Below are 17,548 nucleotides of genomic sequence, written 5' to 3' on the forward strand. Positions count from 1 at the left end.
GTATATTATGCTGCCAATAGATTTCGTATATTTTTAGGTGTGTTATCTTCATTCAAATGTTTTGTTGTATATCGCAGAGCATTTAGCAGGGGTTCGGCTTTAATTGCAGGTTGTTGCTGTAGAAGTCTTACACAGCCCTTGACATCGACATGAGAACCTCGAGCAAATGCACCGACCGGATGGACATGATCGTAGAGTATTACAAGACCGACCATAACCCGTAATACCAGCAGGTGGGTTTCTTCACGTTCAATTTGTTGAAGGAGTTTACTGGAAGGAAAGCAAAAAATAAAAACAACAATTAATATATGCTACAGTTTTTATATTCGAATATTTCACTTTGGAATGGTTGTTGTTATACTTACGGATTTTCCAACATTCTCAGACACACTTTGGCCATTGTGCCCAGCGTTTCCGTTGTGTTGTCCACATCGTCCGCATTGTCGGCAACAAATTTAGAGGTAGCTTCACTTAATACTTTCAACATCGGTGTAGCATGGGCATAAAACAATGACATACGATTGGCCAATTCTGTACTGACCAGCATATTGTTTGTTGCATCGATACGTTGCCGACTGACAATGCGTCGGTAATAACTGAAATCATTTTGTATCGCAGGTGTTTTCATCTGTAAATAATGGAAAATATGACATTTATTAATCAATACAAAATATATTGAAATGAAAATTTATCTTTTGGCTACGATTTGAAAATTTGAACGTGCATTATATTGAAGGCTTGTAACTTTGCATAAATGCATTTGAAGACTTAAAGGATAAGAAAATTATTTGACATAATTTTGTTGTTGTTTTGTAGTTTTTTTGTAACTAAAAATAATTCAATAAGAAGTATAGCCCGTGTGTCTGTCTTGAAATCACGATAGAGGTAGCAATATTTATGATAGAACTCTGACATGTTGTACATACATTGGAATTATTCCTAGGATGTTTGGTATTGAAAAAGGGATATACTGGTCCGCGTTTTGGTAGACTTTTTGACACGTTTTTCAACCGAATGGGATTTTATTTTGGCAGTTTGGGTTCTCAAGGCGTAATATATCTTCTTACCAATAATTATCAATAGGGGTTAATTTTTATACCCCCCTCCATAGGGTGGAGTGTATATTTGCCACTTTGTTTGCAACGCATCGAAATTTTCAATGGAGACCCCATAAAGTTTATATATTCTTGATCAGAATAAAATTCTATGTAGATTTATGACTGTCCGTCTGTTGAATTGCAAGTGGGATATATCTGTTCACGTTTTGCCATAGCACCCATATAGCGGAACTCACAAATATTCGGGTTAGGCCATATATAACCGTATAACCTTATGGCTAATGATGGTATATACACTTTGATACGGTGAAAATGTGCCTCATCGATATATTGGTTTTAGAGCCCATATTTATTTGTACCAAATCCGTTTCCAAACTTAGTTTATGTTCGAAGATGGGGAATATTGGATCACTCCTCCCCCACAAAATGGTAAAAATTGTGCAACAATGTAATTTTATAATATGATGCGAAATGACTATCCGATTTGAACCAAATTTTGTACAACCTATTTTTTTACTAAGCCTAGATCAAGTCCTCCCCCACAAATGGTACAAATTTTCAATATTTGTAAGGCGAATGGAATGTTAGATTTTAACCAAATTTTGCCTTGTTGTATTTACCTAGCCTACATGAGCTCCAGAGATGGGAGACATTGGTCCACTCCTTCTGGTACTTCCCCCACAAATGGTCAATATTCTATAAACTTGTAAATTTAATTTAAAGCGAATTGGATAACCGATTTGATCAAAATAAAAAACCGAAACCTCTTTGATAACAGCATATATATTATATAAAGCTAATAATAAAATATCTGTGTAATTCCAAAACCCTCCGCGAACCATACGCTGAGGATATATATTTGTCGGTAACACAGCCTGACACTTTTTTCTTGTTTGTCAAATCCTCCTACTAAACATGATCAATATTGGTTCACTTTTTAGGGAATCTTCTATATATAGCGCTCCCACATATAGCGCTACATTCCAAACTTCCGTATTCGGTAGAAAATCCCCCAAAAAATGATCATTAATGACATACGGGTAACCCAGATATAATTCGATATTTTGATGGGTTTGGACGCTCTAATTTGATTTATCAAATTCTTACGGGGGTGTCAAATCTTCCTACCAAAAATTGTAAATATCAGTTTACGGTTTGGTATAGCTCCCATCCTATTCTCGGTATTTTAAAGACTTTAACCGGATCTTTCAGCCCTGGAAGGTTTTGATATAACCCAACGTAAAAATTCCGCTTCTTTTTGGGTAATAGTACATTTTTAAACGAATTTTCGTTTAAGATTTCCAACTACACCATTTTCAAATATTATTCTAAACATAGTAAATGTAATTCAAGAATTCCATTTGTAATTCATAGAATAACTTTCGAAATTCATAGAATTCAATTTGAATGCATATACTTCCATTTGAAGTTCAACGGATTGCATTTCAAATTCATAAAATTCCATTTGAAATTTAAAGAATTAATTTTGAAATTCATAACATTTAATTTGAAATACATAATATTTCATGTTTTTTCATAACATTTAAAAAATTCGAAAAATATTGAAATTAATTGTTACGAATTACAACTGAAATATTTTTAATTACAAGTGAAATGTTATGAAATTCAAATTGAATTCTTTGAATTGTAAACTAATTTCCTTGAAGTTTCAAATGGAAAGATATGAATTACAAATGAAATTCTTTAAATTTCAAATGTGTTTGTTTGAATTTCATAAGAAAAGTTTAAAATGAAATGTTCCAAATTACCAATTACATTCTCGAATTACAACTGAAATGTTATGAATTGCAAATTGACACAATATAATATTCAAAATCTTCGTTAGAGTGAGAATAGGGTTTTTTTCTAAATATTCCCTAAATTTTTTCAACTAACCCTCGTTAAATTTAAATGGTCATATACATATGTAAATACTTTTGGAAGAAAAATCTCTAGAAAAACATAAAAACAAAGTCATATAAGAATGAAACCAAAAAAGTGACACTCACACACAAATGAATTGAATAGAATTGTTTAACTAGGCAGGTGAATTAGTTTTGAGAATTATTTCATAGCAGGTAGCTACTTTATAGTGGCAAAAACGTGCACAAGATAATCAGAAGGAAATGGAAAAACATTACGTGATTTGACAATTAGATTTGTAAATTAAACAAATCAGTCGAACGCAAGCAAGCAACCAGGCAGAGAGTCAATCCGTCCGTCCGCCAAGTAGCAATTATGCGTAATAGTCCATAAGTTGGACGATGTTCACATATAACATTAACATACATAAATGGATAATTATAATCAGATGAGGAGGTGACAAACAACCGCGACAGGTATTTTCCATATGAAATAATTCAAATAATTTTCGTTGTGAGAGTTCAGGGAAAAACGTGAGGTTTATGTTTTGAAGCTCATCACATCATCGGCGGCATCGTCGTAGCCGCGGCAAAACTTTAAACTACTCAATAGTGCCAAGTTAATAGAATCAAAAGCAATACTCCTCCTGCCTCCCCCATGTCCCTTCATAGCTCACACCGGAGTGGAGATGTTGCTGTGTTACAAAACAACAAGGTTCTAAGTTTTTATATATAAGTAGCGAATGTTAATGCTGGAAATTGTGCAGTTTTTATGTGGATTCTGAATAAACCACAACATGAATCATAGAGTAAGTAATAAATAATTGAAATCCGTTTTGAATGTATGGAATTTCCAATTTATTAATTTAAAATTTGTTTCTTTTCTCTAGAAAATAAAAATGTCTCCATTTTTACTACTGCTGCTGTTTCACAATACCTGGGGACAAGTGGATAACTATAATTCTTATAAACGAAATTACATATCATTACCTCATCCACAACAACAAGAACAACAACAGCTGCCAGTAATTGGAACAAATAACTTCCACGCAAATCCTTACAATACTCCATCATTTACACCATTCTCCTACTCGAACAGAGATTTTGCCCAGATCTCGCCATACTACAATAATGGTGATAATATTAATGAATTGCAGCAGCAGCAGCTGCCATTCCAACACAATACCAAATCATTGCCATTTACACCCAGTGTAATAACAACACCCACAGATTTGTGGTCTGGTCCACCTATTATAGTTGAGGATATTGGCTATTCTGCCTCTGATGATGGACAATTGCGAGGCAAAATACCATCTTTGCGTACACCCAAAAATCTACATATCAACAACAACCACAGATCAGAATACGAAGATGGAGAACAGCGGCAACTACAACAAGGAGGACAATTACAACCACAACCAAATGTAGCGCCACAACAGCTACAGCCATCACATTTTAATTATGGCAATGGAGTAATTTATCACAGCGATATTAGGCGGCATCAAATATTTAGCTCACCTGACAATGAAGTTTCCACACAAAGACAAGATTCGAGAAAACCCCAAATAAATGTAAAAATTTACAATGAACCGGAACTACAACCTCCATATAATACATCGCCAACAACAACGACAACAACAGAACATCAATATCAATATCATTCAAATCCTCCACAGCCACCACAACAATTATATGCCACAAATACAGATTTGAATTATTACCGGACAACGAATGCTGCTGCTTTTAATAGGACAGCCGAACAAGGAACAACTGATTATGCCAAACATTTTAAAGAATATTTGAAAAAATATCCACGTCGAATTAAACCAGAATATTAATTATTAATTACTTTAGAAAATAAATGCTTTATTGTTATTTGAAATATGAAATCGTTAACAAATATTCTATATATTACTAAAATTCCTGTATTTATTCAGACGACCTGCTAAATGTCATACATAGCGCCAAGATCTTCTGAACGAAAGCACTTTCAAATATCTTCTATTATAGCTAGAAGTAGGTCGAAGTTGTCTAGATTCCGACACCAATCCAACATTTTAAACTTATTCACCCCTATTCCGTATGTCGTCGTCGTTGTCGACGACGTTTCTCTTTCGACATCACTTCGCATCGACATCGACATCACTTCGACACTGATTTGGTATTCTGTAACACTCATGCGACGATGTCGACTATTTATCGATAATATCAATAAAAACAAAAAAATTGTTGCATATTTTTGGGCAAAAATGAGTTTGTATCCGTCACCTCACTGTGGCACAGGGTAAATGTGTCTGCAATGACCAAAAAGAAACGAGATAGACCCATAGTTTCTTTTTATTATATATGTACATAGAATTATTTTTCAGTCGATTTATTGTCCCTCCATCCATGTATTATTTTAAACAATTTACAAAATGATCCGAATGGGATGAAATTTTATTTGGCGCATAGACGATTCCTGTTGATATTGGTCAAAATCGGTACAGATTTATATATAGATCCCATATATTTTTCTTTATTTACACTTTATTTTGCATTAAGTATTGAATAGATTCTAGAATGATGTATCATGTTCTTGTCCAGTCATGTTTTTTTTTTAATTTCTAAAAAAAAAATGTTCAAACGCTTCAGTCGTCAACAAAAGCTATGACGAAGAAAACTTCGACATCGTCGTCGTCACACATTGTTACGGAATACCAAAAATGTTTCAATAGTTATCGATAAATGTCGACAACGACATAGGGAATACCAATTTGCAAAAGACGACTCTCTTCGACGTCGTTTCGTGTCGACGACGACATACGGAATAGGGGTGATTAACTTCGAAAAAATCGTTCATTTGCCGGAAAACCGGCATAAATCAAAAATTGATTTTGCAGAAAATGCTTTTTAAGTTTTCAATCGACTTACACCTTTCAAGGAACAGAGGAATTGGCACAGCTTCTCAATCAATGTTTTTAAGAGATATTGATTTGAATTTTGTACACATCATGATGTCTGAAGTGTTCGCATTATTAATTCAAAAATCACGATTTTTGGTTTATACCGGACTTGCAGCAAGTGTGAGAAGTAGGGTACTAAACAGTACTAAATTTGGTACAATTTGAATTTGGAGGAACGGGTGGAAATGGAATCCTCATTGTGATTGGGATTTGTAGGTAATTTTAGAATTTTTTAACTAATGTGAACGAAAAGTTCTAAATGGTACTATATTTGGTACCGATATTATGAGATGTGGTTTTGGGTACTAAATTTGGTGCAATTTAAATTTTGAGTGAACCGATAGGGTAGGAATCCTGAAATTGGGAAATACGATTTTCATTGACTGTATGATATAGGTAGTTTTGGAAATTAGTACTAATATGTACTAATTGGTACTAAATTTGGTACAATTTGAATTTTGGGTGAACCTAAAATTTGGAGTTAGCATCAATGTTGCAGTATGGATGTTGTTTTGGAAATTCGTACTATTATGTAATAAATGGTACAAAATTAGGTACAATTTGGATTTGAGTTTAGTGGAAGTTTATTTTATTGGGTACTAAATTCTGTAAAAATTGGATTTGGGTGAACCTACCGAGCTTAAATCATAAAATGTGAAATTAGTTTTGGAAATAAATACTACAAGAGTACAAAAGATAGTAAATGGTACCAAATTTAGTGTAGAACTAGATTTCAGTTGTGGTCAGAATTGGTGTGTAGTGTTGAGATATAGATACCCCAGATAGTGTATACAATTTGAAAAATCTGTAAACCGAATATCAAGTTCAATTTGTAATATGCCTATCAAACCTACATCAAGTCCGAAGATAGTACTTCTAGTAATCTCGCCCACAAAGCATCAATATTTAAACAAGTAATAACTATAATTCGAAAATTTCGACCTGGCCGAACGTTTTTATAACCTCCATTATAAGGTGAACATTAAAAATACCAGTAATCGTTTGATCCATAAAGTTGAAATATCAAAAATGTAGCAAACAATAAGCTTTTTTAGATGCACTGTCTTTTGCATTTTTAAAGAGGTTTTTATAATATTTCCATTCCATTGCGTGTATAAAACTTTTCAAATTTTAAGCCAGTATTATTAAGTTCTTAATTACAATTTATATTAATATAAAAAAAAAAACTAAAAATATAATGATTTTAGAAGATTAATAGAAACAAATTAAAAAATTATAGAAAGTGCCTTCGGGGTACATTCGGCATTTTAGAGTGGGGGACATTCGGTCATTTATAGATAGTGCTATATTATTCCCTTAACATGTTTTTGAGTTTGTCATTAGAAATAATCTTTTAATACGGTTGGAAATTACATATATAAGATCAAACGTGCTTGTATTGACGAAATTGCGATAGAAAAAAATTATTTCTGATGGTGTGTGTGACCTTGAGACGTCAACGTCCGCCGCTAGAAAACATAGTCCTAAAAGCCAAACATTGAGTCGCATATTAAAACAACATAGCCTTTAACTTTTAGAGGATCTGCATTTCAAGCGAACTGATAGCGATGATAATTACCAAGCTATAACTATGGTGCCGAATGTGTCCCATCAAATGCCGAAGCTACCCCGGGCAGGCACATACGGCGAATTTTAATTTTTTACAAAACTGTAAAAATGTGTACCTAACCCCAAAAAGAATCGAATGTGCCCCAGTTTGCCCTATATACCGCTATAAAATAGAAAAGCAAAATAGTTTGAAGTAATTTAGAAGCTCTTCCATTTATAAAAGAAGGATACCGATTTTAATAATACACATTATTCAATACTTCGAGTAAACCAATATTTAATTTTAAAGTATTTTTCAACTCCCCTATTACCAAAAGTCTATTTGCCCCCATAAATTGAATCAATACATTTCTTGTCTCCCTTAGGCATTTGACGCAAATCGTTATCGATTTATTTTAAATATTCAAACATTTCACGAATGGGGCGGTAATATTTTGCCTTTCAGCCAACCAATGAAGTACTTATACATAAATATGGTTTTATTATCAGCCGGTGTGTGCCATCATATGATCTGTCTACCAGGATGTTTTTGTGTGCAAAAAAAAAATGAAAACAGGAAAATAAGTTACATGTTCTCGACACGAAACACAAACAGTAGAAACAGGGGGATTGGGGTAAATTTACCTCCTTCCTCACTGGGAAAAATATACAGTATTTCGAAGGTAATTTGGAGCATAAAAATACTTTTGATGCTGGAATGTTTATGTTGAATGTTAATTATGTCAACATTCAACATAAAAATATTGTAATTGCTAATTTTGTCCATTGGAATATACACATACATTACACGCTGAGACTGGATATGAAACATTTTTTGATGCTGGAAATTTTTTTTACAAAAATCGAATTAATAATAAGAGAATTTAAATAAAGTATATAACAATAAATATATATAAATCTAAAATATATAAAACAGGAATCTTTCGTCTGTGGTGATGATATTTTACAAATAGTTCTCCAATAGACAATATTGGTTTCTAATAATGTTTGACCTATTAAAATAAGATAATAAGAATAAGGGGTTTTCCATTTCCCTTTAGCCAAGAATTATTAAAAATACTAAAAGGATACAAATTGTGATGTAATGTAATTATATGCTGTAATATCTATAGATAAATCCCATACTCTAGACTTTTAAGTACATATAATTTTGTAAACATGTTAACTTTGGATGAATAAAAGAATTGAATTGAATCCATTGGAATATGAAAATATTATAATACTAAAATGGATAATTTCTTTAAAAATTGTCGAACATGAGATCCTGCCTGCACTTCATACTTTATATTAGCACATATTCTACACTACACTTTAATTGGAAGTTCACATAAGTGGAAGATATTTTCCGGACAGTGGTTGTTCGAGTTTTGGAAGTTTGACTATATTTTTATACTAATCGAGCTTCCTATGAGCTCATCACTCTTATTAAGAAGTCCTCTGTTACTCGTCGGACCGCTTATAGACTCCACAAATACTGTCTGGACCTATTATGTTGTCCACTTTTACGTATCTCGTACCTCTTATGAACTCCTCATATTAGGTGGATACCTTTGTGAAATCTTAATACACCAATTGGACAGCTAATCTTTTATTTTGCAAAACTTTATGTTTACTTATGAACTCCTCTAATGACGAAAGGTCCTATGATTAGATTTTCCGGCACTGATGGGAGCTTTGATGAGCTGCATTTCTACTAATAATTTGTTATTATAATGGCAGGATGTATACCTATTATTAAAGAGATCGAATCTTTACAAACTCCTTCTATCTAGGACAGATTTATAATAGCTTTATGAGATATATAGTTTTTCATGGCTAATCTCTGATAAGATTTTCGTACAATAGCTAGAAATTTAACCATTCGTTATTTGAGGACGTCCTCCGTAACTCTTACCAGCTCCACTCTATTCTAGTCGAATATCCTATGATTTTCCTAATTTTATATTTGTCTGAAAATTTTCGAGATTCATTCCATTATCGGGTTTTTAATGACTTTTTCCACACTATTTGGACCTCTTATGAGCATCTATAGCCGCAATACTTATGAGCTCCTATTCAGGTCGGATATATTGTTAGCTTTTCCTCCTACGCTGGTCGCAACTGTAACGATTTCCTCCTCTACGGGAGGCAACTCTTCTAACTTCTAATATAACCGGCTGGAGTTTTACTAGCTTCTATTATATCAGTCCGATGTCTTTTGAGGTTCTTCTATAGAGAGATCAGATGTCTTACACACTCCTCAGTTGGTGCGAGCTTCTCCTGTACAGGACAGTTCTCTAATGTGGACGTAAATAGTTTGCCTTTCTCCTAAACAAGGTGGACGTTTCATAATTCCTCCTTATGACTTTTTACTATACATTTTGGACCTCTGAACTGGTCTGACCTTTAACGAACTTCTTCTTTACAGGTTGCACTTGTAAATAATTGCACCTATACTGGCCTAGCCTCTTCTGGGCTATTTCTTTGGTGTTTGGACCCCTAATAAGCTTCCCCTACTCAGTTCGGACTATGCCCGAATATCTTCCACATTTTTTGGACCTTTATACTAGGTTCAACTCCACCCGCTATCATCTACTAAATTCTTTGATCCTTTTATGCGTTTTAGCTTATTTGAAACCACTGTGCAAAAAAACGAATATGTCTAATTCTATACCGTATTTGTTTCACACGTAACGAAATAATGCAAACAAGATGTAAGGAAACGAAAGTATTAAGTGGATGCATATATGGGTGATATAGATACGTGTCGATGTCTTGTGACCACCACCCCACTTATTGTCGTTTGTATTCGAAGAATTGTCTTCAATGGCTTTTCTGTTCGATGACACTTCGTTGCACAAAGACGAGAAGAAGAAAAGAGAAAAAACAACAACAACTATTACATAAGTTGTGCACTTTTATTTAAGAAGGCACGTTTTCCACTTTCCTGACTGCAACATAAGTTCTACTTATCCAGGATTTGTTTTAATTTCACTTCAAACTGCAACTGAAGTATTTTAAATAAATAAGAATATAATGGATCAGAATTTGAGAAGAAATTTACATGAGCTTGAAGTTTTCTCAACAGAAAATATGAAAAAATTAACTTTTAAAATAAACTGAAATTATATTTCTCATACTCTCTCAAATACACATTCAATTGTTGTCACTGGACTTATTCACATGTCCATCTATTAACCGACTATTTCAATATCAGCTCATCTGTTAGTCATTAAATCATGGGCATCACATCATTCCATAATTAAAAATTCAAATATTTTGCATTGTATTGTTTTTGTTGTTGTTTATTTTTAATGCATGCTGTTTTATGGATATATGACAAATTAGCAATGCTGCTGAGAGGGAATTAATATTTGGTTGGCGAAAAATAAATCCATTATTTTTATATGAAATATAGGACTTTATTTAACATGCTTCGGAATGTCCGATTTGGGCGAAATATGCACCGTTTTCTTGTATGATTTGTGGCCATTTTAAAGGAATTTCTCGACCATTTCTACGATTTTATCGACATATCGACGATCGGCTTGAACGGAATCTACGAAACCAAAATTGCACATAATTGGCTGTTACAGTATAGAGAGAATTTCATTTGTAATTCGAAAACTAAATTTGGAATTTATAACATTTCATTTGTAATTTTATACTTTTCATATGAAATTCAAAAATACCAATTTGAAATTCAAAGAAATTTATTTGTAAATCGTAAATTTCCATTTGAAATTCGTAGAGTATAATTTGAATATAAAAGAAATTTATTTACATTTCAAAGAATTCAATTTGAAATTCATAACATTTCACTTGTAATTCATAATTGTTCTGTTGTAAAATGAAATGTTTTGAATAACAACTGAAATGTTTTGAATAACAAATGAAGTATTTTGGAAAAACAAATAAAATGTTATGTATTTCAAATGAAATGTTATGGATTTCAAATGGAATTCTTTGAATTTCTAATAGAGTTTTATTATTTTCAAATGGAATTTTAGAAATTTCAAATACAGTCCTTTGAATTTCAAATGGTAGTATATGGATTTCAAATGGAATTCTATGAATTTCGAAAGGTATTCCTTGAATTACAAATGAAATTCTCGAATTATAACTGATATGAATTGCAAATGGAATTGTCGAATTGTAAATTATATGTTGTGAATTACAAATGGAATGCTCCAATTAGATTTGATATGTCATTCAAAATGTGAAAAGGTGTAGACAAGGTATAGTTTTATGATATGTAAAACATTTGTGGGTAATTACTATATTGAATATCCAAGTATTTACCCAGATATTGGATATAAACTATTTAAATGCCGAACACTTGACGTAGGCTGTCAAAATTTGGCTCTTAAAATCTTTATATGAAAATAACTACTGACATGGAAAATGGAGTATCTGGGCTCATGGTTTGATATATACCCCAGATAACCGTACCTCCCAATTTAATGTGTTTTGGAAATTAATGTGTGGCTGGAAATTTTTCAATCAAACTGGCTGGAAATTGACACATAATGCGTAATAATTATACTTGCAAAAATTTCGACGCAGGTAGGTTTTCAGTTAGCGCTCATTTTGAGTATTTTGTCAAATATTGGGAAAAAAAAACTTTTTAACTGCCGAACTACATGACGTAGGCTGCTAAAATTTCATGTACGTGGAGATAAAATCGCTTTTAACTAACAAGGACTCAATCCACACAAGTTAGCAAAGCAGTTTTGAATAGCTCTTGGAATGACCTTTCCGAGAGTTACCTGTATTATATATATTTATTGCACAGTGGGTCATTGAATTTTCATCCCTAAAAACAATTCAATTTAAAAAAAAATTAAAAAAAAAAAAATCCGAAATTAATTTTTATTAAATATGCATTTTCTGAAAGTACACCTTGGCTTTCCAATGCCTGCATCCATATTGGTGTGCCATTTTTACTTTCAAATTTTACTAATATCATTTTTTTTTTAAAAATCCATTATGGTTTTGAATAGCTCTTGGAATGAACTTACTTTTTGCTTGTATTATTTACATTTATTGCATAATGGGTCATTGAATTGTTATAAAAACGATTTTAAAATCTGTTATACTGAAAAATAATCTGTTATATTGAAAAATAATATGTTATACGTGACTTTGCTAAATTGAGTGGATTTGGTCTTTCACTGACATCGAAATTCCAAATATTGTCAATAAATTTTCTCAAATATTTTTTTAATCAATACAATTTCTAACATTGAAAATGAGGTCATTTGGTCCATGTCAAGTGAAGTGTGTATGGAAAAGAGTAACGGATACTTACAAGTATAGGGATACCAATCCCAAGATGTTTCTTCTATCTTTTCCTTTCTAAAAATGAACAAAACTAGATCAACGAAAAAATCAAAGCTAGTATCAATCGTATCAATTGCGGTATAGTTTGTTTCGGAACAACCCAAATATAATGTATATTTTTATTTAAGTCCCTTATGACCTCATTAGTTTCAGAATAGGTTTTGCAAATGTGTGTCAACATTTTATGCAGTATGAAAATAAAAATCCGATTCAAATGAATTATTATTGCTATTAAAAAAACTTTTCTGTGGTTTTTTAAAACAGTAATAAAATATTTGTTCGATTACCACAGCGATAAAAGTTGATAAATTTTTGAAAAAAAAAATACCCCCAACAAAAAGTTAACCCCAAGTTACATACATACAACATAGTCACATATGTCCGTTTTCAGAGATGGTCCGTCAAAAACAGTGAAAATAACGGTATATGGTAATAATATTCGAATAAATGACGTTTTCTACATTTATTACATTTTATACAGGTATAATACATAGTCGAAAAACATATGTCCGTTTTTTCTATTTACTTTATAATTAATAAAATTAATATTATAATCGACGCGAGGAAATTTTATTTATATAGCACGTAATTCTGTTAAAATATTTTGAATTTTGAGGAGCCCTTCCCTACTTTTTTCACGTGAAATTTCTAAATTCCTTATTCATGGTATTATAAAATGTTGGCAAAAAAAATTGCCTTTGGTTCGTATTGACACAGGGCTCGGTACTTCTTTTATTATTTACAGGCAATATTATCATAAAATCAATTTCCATAAAGTTCAAATCCAAAATGAAGTGACATGCAACCACACAATAATCTGCGGCAACGACTGCCCACCACTATTCAAAAATTAATGAAACCTCCCAGGCTAGTAACCAGAAACAACAAAAAATAAAAACTTTCAAACACGCAAACATTATTAAAGTTGATGGTTTGGTGGTGATGCCTACACACACAGTCAATGAATTAATTGCAGTGGCAGGCAACTTTAACATCAGGTCACAGAAGAAACAACAAATAATCAACGAATTGAAAACCAGAAATTATACAAAACCTAATTTAACAAAAATTGCTAAAAAATTATATCTATGAGTTTAAAAAATTATTTAAAGAGATTTTTTTTATATTTATGAAATTAAAATATGGCGCCCAACGTGGGGCACTACAAAAAACCTATGTTATATACATTAAATTGTTTTGTAATAAAACCCATTAGATGTAAATATTGTATTATTATTAAGAACCACTCCCATCAATACCTCGTTTCCGAGGTTGTTATTAATTTTACCCATCTTAATATCCATTAAAAAATTACAATAATAAAAATTACTAGTTGAAACCTGTTGTTAATTGTTTTGTGTGCAAATTTATTAAAAAAATAGGAAAAACAAAACTCACCTTGTGTTCATCGAATTTTAAAACAAATTCTAAAATTTCTGCCAGCTGTTTGACCAGAGCCTGTTGTGTTTCCAAATGCTGTGTAGGATTTAGTTTACCGCCCACCAGTTGACCCAATAGCTTTGGTACGATTTTCTCCAATTCTAGCGAATGTTCGTAACAACGTTTTAATTTCAATACTAACGGCAGTACAGCAGCCCAGGCTTTTTCTTGGCACTGTGGTGTGGGATCGGCAATGGCTTCACGTATTTCTTTGCCAGCACCCTGTAAATAAATTTAAATGAAATGAAAATTAATGATTAATAAACAATTTTTAAAGGTAGTATGTATGTAAGAAATGCATATATTCTAGACATTGTGTACAAAAGGGGGTGATCTCTTTTTTTGATGGCCAAAGATCTTCCATTAGGTTTATATAGACCCAAAATATTCCAGAGAACATAAAGAAATAGTCAGTAATAAACGATGGGTTATTCTGTAATAAACGATGAGTGTCTTACATACGAAGTAATTTACACATAGAGAGCAGGTCTTCTACAAATAAAAAACATCTGGAAGAGATCTACGTTAAAAATAGGTCTTATGTAGATATAACACATTTGAAGAGTTATCGTTATAATAGCGCAACATAAGTTCTTATCTTTTTTGAGACTTTCTAGAGGTATTCTACACATAAAACAAAATTATGGAGGAATATATTTTGGGAACCACCATCTATTGTTGCCTAGCAACAACGTCTTCTTGAAGTTTTGCAGTGGTTGGAGTCCTTGCTTATTGTAGCGCATTCTTATTCCAATGGGTGGTGATATCTCTTGTCATTCCCAATTTGTGTTACAATCATGTTGATGCCTAGGTTGGTTATTAGCATGTCAAAGGATTTCGAAAACAGTTCATTTGGAGAAGAGTGTAAGCCTCTGAAAAAATCGATTTCAAAGAATTTTGTTTCCACTACACTAGCTCAACAATTTCAATTGTTATCCTCCTTCATCGGAGAGTGTCGGAAGCATTTCATCTGTTCAACTATAAAATCCTCTTTTCACACATTTCCGATTTTAAAGAATTTGTTTTCCTCGGTGTGCCTCGGATTGTGGTCATGCACACCAATCTCTGCATTACTTTAGCCATTTCCATTTTTTTCTCCTGTTATTCCTCTTGGGCTTCCATAGAGCATCGATATTCGATTAGTTTTATTAATCATTAATTTATTTTAGGTAAGTAGATGATTGGCCTGTTGTAGCCTATCATTGGTGTCTGGAAACAACGTATCTTTAAAAGTAGTGGGGTAATTACTTACTTCAGCGTTGACATTTTTTCTCTTATTGATATCTCCCGCCATTTCTAGTTTGTTTTGTCCTAATGTGATGGCGAAAATTGTTATTAGAATGTTAGAGAGTTTCGGGAGCATTTAAGTCTCCGTTTTACAAATATTCGATTTGAATGAATTTGTTTTCCTCTGTACGCATCGGATAGTTATCAGGTTCACTATCCACTGCACTACTCCACACATTTCCATTTTTTCTGCTGTTACTCCTGTTGGGCTTCCACAAAGTATCGTCGTCTTATTCGATTAGTTTAGTTAATCATTTATTCATTCCAGCTAATGAATGCGGCTGCCATCTATTGTTGCCTAGAAACAACACCTCTTTAAAAGTGGTTGGCGTCATTGCTTATTTTAGTTTTGTTTCAATTTTGTGTTATCCTGGTGTGATGATGTTAATGGCGAAGTTTGTTATTACCCAACAAACCAAAAGTATTGAGAATAATATTATATTAAGCTTACCAACACAAGCATTAAGCTTGAAAATGTCTTGAGAAAATCTTGAGAAATGATTATTAATAATTGTAGAAAAATCAAAACGGAACCCTTATGATACAATTACTTGTGTAATATTACTAAAAGCTTATTCTTGCAATTGTAGAATAAGCTTACAAATGTAATTTTATCTTAACTAGTGTGTATATAAGCTTACTCAACTCTTGAGAAACATTTGTGTACAACAATAGTTTATCAAGCATAGTTGAAAACTGTTTGTGAATTCAAATTTTAACAACATTTTTTTAATATTACTAAAAAAAGCTTAAGAACAACTATTATTATAAGCTTGTTCTCAAGTGGTATTGAGATTTGATTACTGAATGGTATGTTGGGTAGGATGTCAGAAAGAGGCATTTCATCTGGTGTCAGCTAAGAAGATGATTGATAATCGAATATTTGTAAAAAGAGGATGTAATGTTATTTTTACAAATATTCGATCAGAAAAAATTGTTTTCCTCAGTACGCCTGAGACTGTAGTCAGGTACACTATAAACTGCACAACTGCTTATCTTGGGCTTCCACAAAGCTTACATACTTGATTAGTATTTTAGGTATGAAAATGATTGGCCTGATTGTAGCCTGTTAGGTTGGATGGTGGGGCTGCCATCTATCGTTGCCTAGAAACAACGTCTTCTTGAATTTTGTGCATTGGTTGGGTCCTTGCATATTTGAGTTTAGTTATTTTCCTGTGTGTGGCACTATCTCCTGTCATTCCTATTTTGTGTTAACATCAAGTGTTGATGCCGAGATTGGTTATTAGAATGCTAGGGGGTTTAGGATGCAAGTCTCTTTTTACAAATATTCGATTTGAATGAATTTGGTTTCCTCATATTGGAGATATTTCAAGAGATGGTGTGTGTATATATAAAAATATACGATACCTTCTCCGATTATTTTTTTTTAATTTTAGATAATACATTTTTGAGGTCCACCTCGTTCTAATATTGTCTTATCCAGTTAACTATCAAACCGTTAATTAAATGCAATTAAGTTATGTTATATAACTGTTCTTTTCAATGAATTATTTTCGGCACGCTTCAAACTTCAATTACATATAAACATGTAATCTGTTGTATCGGCATCACTGGCTGGATTTAATTTTTAGTGGAATAAAAAATTCAAAATATTTTTTTAAACATGCATGTAGAAGAAAAATAGCGGTTTAGGTACATAAAACTTCAAAATAACATAAAATTTGCAAAGGGGAGTAAAAGAAAAAATGAAAAAAGAAAAAACAACAAATAAACCAACAGGAACCGAAAAGTTGAAAAAGTAATGCTAAACTACTGCCATAAATTAAAAATGCACAAGTCCAGTCGACAAGATTTGTTCTGGTGTTGTTCATCGTTGTTGCGTTTGGTGGTATAGTGGTTTGCTGTGGGTTGGTAGGTGGACGACAACATGACTGCATGCCATCAATATTTTATCCCCCAACAAATGTACATGTTGCATGTTGATTCCGTTGCATATGTTGATTGGTAGAAAATATCATGCAACACGGCAACATAGGCATTTGTATGGACGTATGTTCAAGAATGAATGGCAAACAAAGATTATAGAAAATATTCAGACATGTAC

The 17,548-nt window shown here is 32.4% G+C and overlaps 1 protein-coding gene across 1 annotated transcript in view; it reads right to left on the reverse strand.

Annotated features, from left to right (window-relative positions):
- Positions 1-17,548, reverse strand: part of LOC133338044 (CYFIP-related Rac1 interactor B) — a 69,407-nt gene continuing 51,859 nt past the window's right edge. The window contains exons 2-4 of the mRNA XM_061546229.1: positions 14,155-14,418; positions 366-628; positions 1-270 (exon numbers count right to left, since the gene is read on the reverse strand). Of these exons, the coding sequence (XP_061402213.1) occupies positions 6-270; positions 366-628; positions 14,155-14,418 (792 nt within the window). The 3' untranslated portion in view covers positions 1-5. The remainder of the gene's footprint in view (positions 271-365; positions 629-14,154; positions 14,419-17,548) is intronic.

The sequence above is a fragment of the Musca vetustissima genome, unplaced genomic scaffold, assembly GCF_032173495.1.
Source record: "Musca vetustissima isolate MV318-11 ecotype Yass unplaced genomic scaffold, APGP_CSIRO_Mvet_v1 utg17997, whole genome shotgun sequence".
NCBI lineage: Eukaryota > Metazoa > Arthropoda > Insecta > Diptera > Muscidae > Musca > Musca vetustissima.